This window comes from Mandrillus leucophaeus, unplaced genomic scaffold, assembly GCF_000951045.1.
Source record: "Mandrillus leucophaeus isolate KB7577 unplaced genomic scaffold, Mleu.le_1.0 Scaffold279, whole genome shotgun sequence".
Classification (NCBI taxonomy): domain Eukaryota; kingdom Metazoa; phylum Chordata; class Mammalia; order Primates; family Cercopithecidae; genus Mandrillus; species Mandrillus leucophaeus.
Window position 1 is genome coordinate 834,913 of NW_012102909.1, and position 2,546 is coordinate 837,458.

General features: G+C 40.5%; 1 protein-coding gene across 1 annotated transcript in view; it reads left to right on the top strand.

Annotated features, from left to right (window-relative positions):
* PLEK (pleckstrin) overlaps window positions 1-2,546 on the top strand; it is a 33,131-nt gene that overhangs the window by 28,456 nt on the left and 2,129 nt on the right. Inside the window, exons 7-8 of the mRNA XM_011984994.1 lie at window positions 1,416-1,499; window positions 2,356-2,425. Of these exons, the coding sequence (XP_011840384.1) occupies window positions 1,416-1,499; window positions 2,356-2,425 (154 nt within the window). The remainder of the gene's footprint in view (window positions 1-1,415; window positions 1,500-2,355; window positions 2,426-2,546) is intronic.

Genomic DNA, 2,546 nt, shown 5'->3' on the forward strand with positions numbered 1-2,546 from the left:
TACAAATAATATTCCTTGTATTGGCAAGATAGAAACCATGTATCTTCTAATATAATATTATTTTTGGCTTCTGGAGTTAAGTTATTTGAATTTTCTGTGGGAAATCATAGAGTCAGGTTTACCGTGACAGTTTAAAATCTGCTGTACACTAATGGAAATAACTTGGTAACTCATGGCAAGTACAAACAGATATGAAGCAGCTGCTGTATGCCAGGCACTGTGGCCCTGGGGAGCAAAGATAAGCAAGACACAAATTCTGCCCTTAAAACTCAGTCTAGACAATGTCAGTGTTTAATTCTATTGGGAAAGGACAAGTCGTCACCTTCTTTCTTCTTCTTTCTTCCTTCCTCTTTCCTTCCTCCTACCTTCCTCCCCCTTTTCTCCTCCTCCTCCTCCTTCTTCTTTCTCCTCCTTCTCCTCTTCCTCCTCTTCTTCTTCCTTCTTTGTCATGTCTGTTATAGGAACATGCATTTCTACTCCTACTGCAACTACCTAAGATTTAGTTCCTAATAATTTTACGGCTGGATCGTTGTGATCCTTCCCTAATGAATTCTTTCTTACTTATTATCTTTTTTCCTGGCTTTCCTTTAATCTGGCCAGCTGGTCCATCCTGTGCTTTGTCACCGTATTAATCTTCTTAAATATAATTGTCATTCTTTCACTTCCTACTCAAAAGCCATCAACAACAAACCCTGCATTTTATTTCCACTGAATCCCTGTCCACTTTTCCCACCTTGCCTCTGTTGCTCTTCACAAACCCTACATTCTAGCCAGACTGGTCTTATTCAGCAATACCTGAGTATGTCTTTTGCATTCCCCCCTCTGCTCTTGTGTTGTCAATTGTCCTCCTACCCACCTTTTCTTGCCCATCTAAATCCTGCATCCCACATGGATAAGTGCAGATCTTTATGAGGCTTTCTTTGATATCCAAAACTCACAATCACACATTTCTTACTTAATGCCTTTGGAATCCATTATCTACACCAATCATTTGATTTGGGCATTCGCTACTTTATATTTCAACATAAGTCATAAACTCTTTAAAGGTTTTTTAAATCTTAAAAATTTTTTAAATCTTAAAAAATCATAAACTCATCTTAAGCCTCTTTATTCTCCCTACATTACCTAACATAGTACATTGTACTCAATACTGCCTTATATCATACTAAAGCTGGAAGACAATAATTAGAAATAATTCAATCCACCTCTTTGATCTAATAACATCCAAATTATTAATTGGCTGTAGCACTATCTCCCTGACAAAGACCTAGGCTGGGGTATTGTTATCCTGGAGTTAGTATTTCATTTTCTCTTTCTTTTCTCAATTCAGCAAATAATTATCCGGTAGGTATTGTATGTGCAGAGTGATGCTGGGAATTCACCATCCTTTCTTTTGATGTTGATCCTGGATACAGGGGCATAGGAGGAAAAACTGGAAAGTGAGGAAGTTCATCCTGAGAGAAGACCCTGCCTACCTGCACTACTACGACCCTGCTGGGGTAAGATCCTGTGGTTCCTACATACATTCAAGTAAATAAATCCACTTCATTTATAATCGGGGCTTCCTATTCCCCCTCTACTCTGTTGATATCCCCTTTTTCTCTTTACTGGCCCACTTCTTTTTTCTCCCATTCTCCTCTACCTTTTTCTATCTACTTTCAATGCAAAGATCTGAGATCTTGGGCCTCTGAGGTCAGTATAAGCTTAGGGATGGAACAAAATATCACTATATTGTAATTTATTTGGTCAACTCAACATATTGTTTCCCCAGTCTGATATTTTCAGGGGAATTAAATCAGTCCATGGTTTAATATGCATAAAGGTGATAATTCCTCATCCAGATCAACTTGGAAGAGGGTATGAAATCCAGCAATTTGGGCTGTTGATTGTTGAAGAGGGCTTTTTCCACCGTAAAATGAACCACTTTGAAAGCATGAAGACAACTCTGGGTAGGGTGCTCAGCCTCTGCTTGTAGCACTGGGCTATTTGACTTCCCCTTGATGGTTATATTGCTGCATCAGGTGCATGGGACCAAAGAGCTCTGGAAACATGTAGCTCTTTTTTCGTGGGATACAGTGACCTGAGCGTCTCCACCTCTCCTGTCACTTTTCTCTAGATTGAAGTCCAGATTGACTTGCATTTTCTCATCCAGCCTCCTGGGCCCACTGAAGCAGGGTGTGGAGGATCTGGCAGGACCCTAGATTTGGAAGCAGTTTTCTTTAATCTCCTTCTGCTCTTACTTATTTTGGGGACCCTGATGTATACCAGAGTGAGTCTGGCTTTTTCACCAAGAGGATGAGGTCTCTCTCTATGCTGTATTTTGGAAACATAACAAACAACTTCTTTCTTCTTTAGGCAGAAGATCCCCTGGGAGCAATTCACTTGAGAGGCTGTGTGGTGACTTCAGTGGAGAGCAACTCGAATGGTAAGGTGAATTTCTGTGTGAGAGAGGTGTGTCTGCTCAGACTCCCCTCCCACACCTGGACATCCTGGGCCAACATTAATCAATCAATTAATTAATCAGGATAAGCAGGAATGGACCAGGC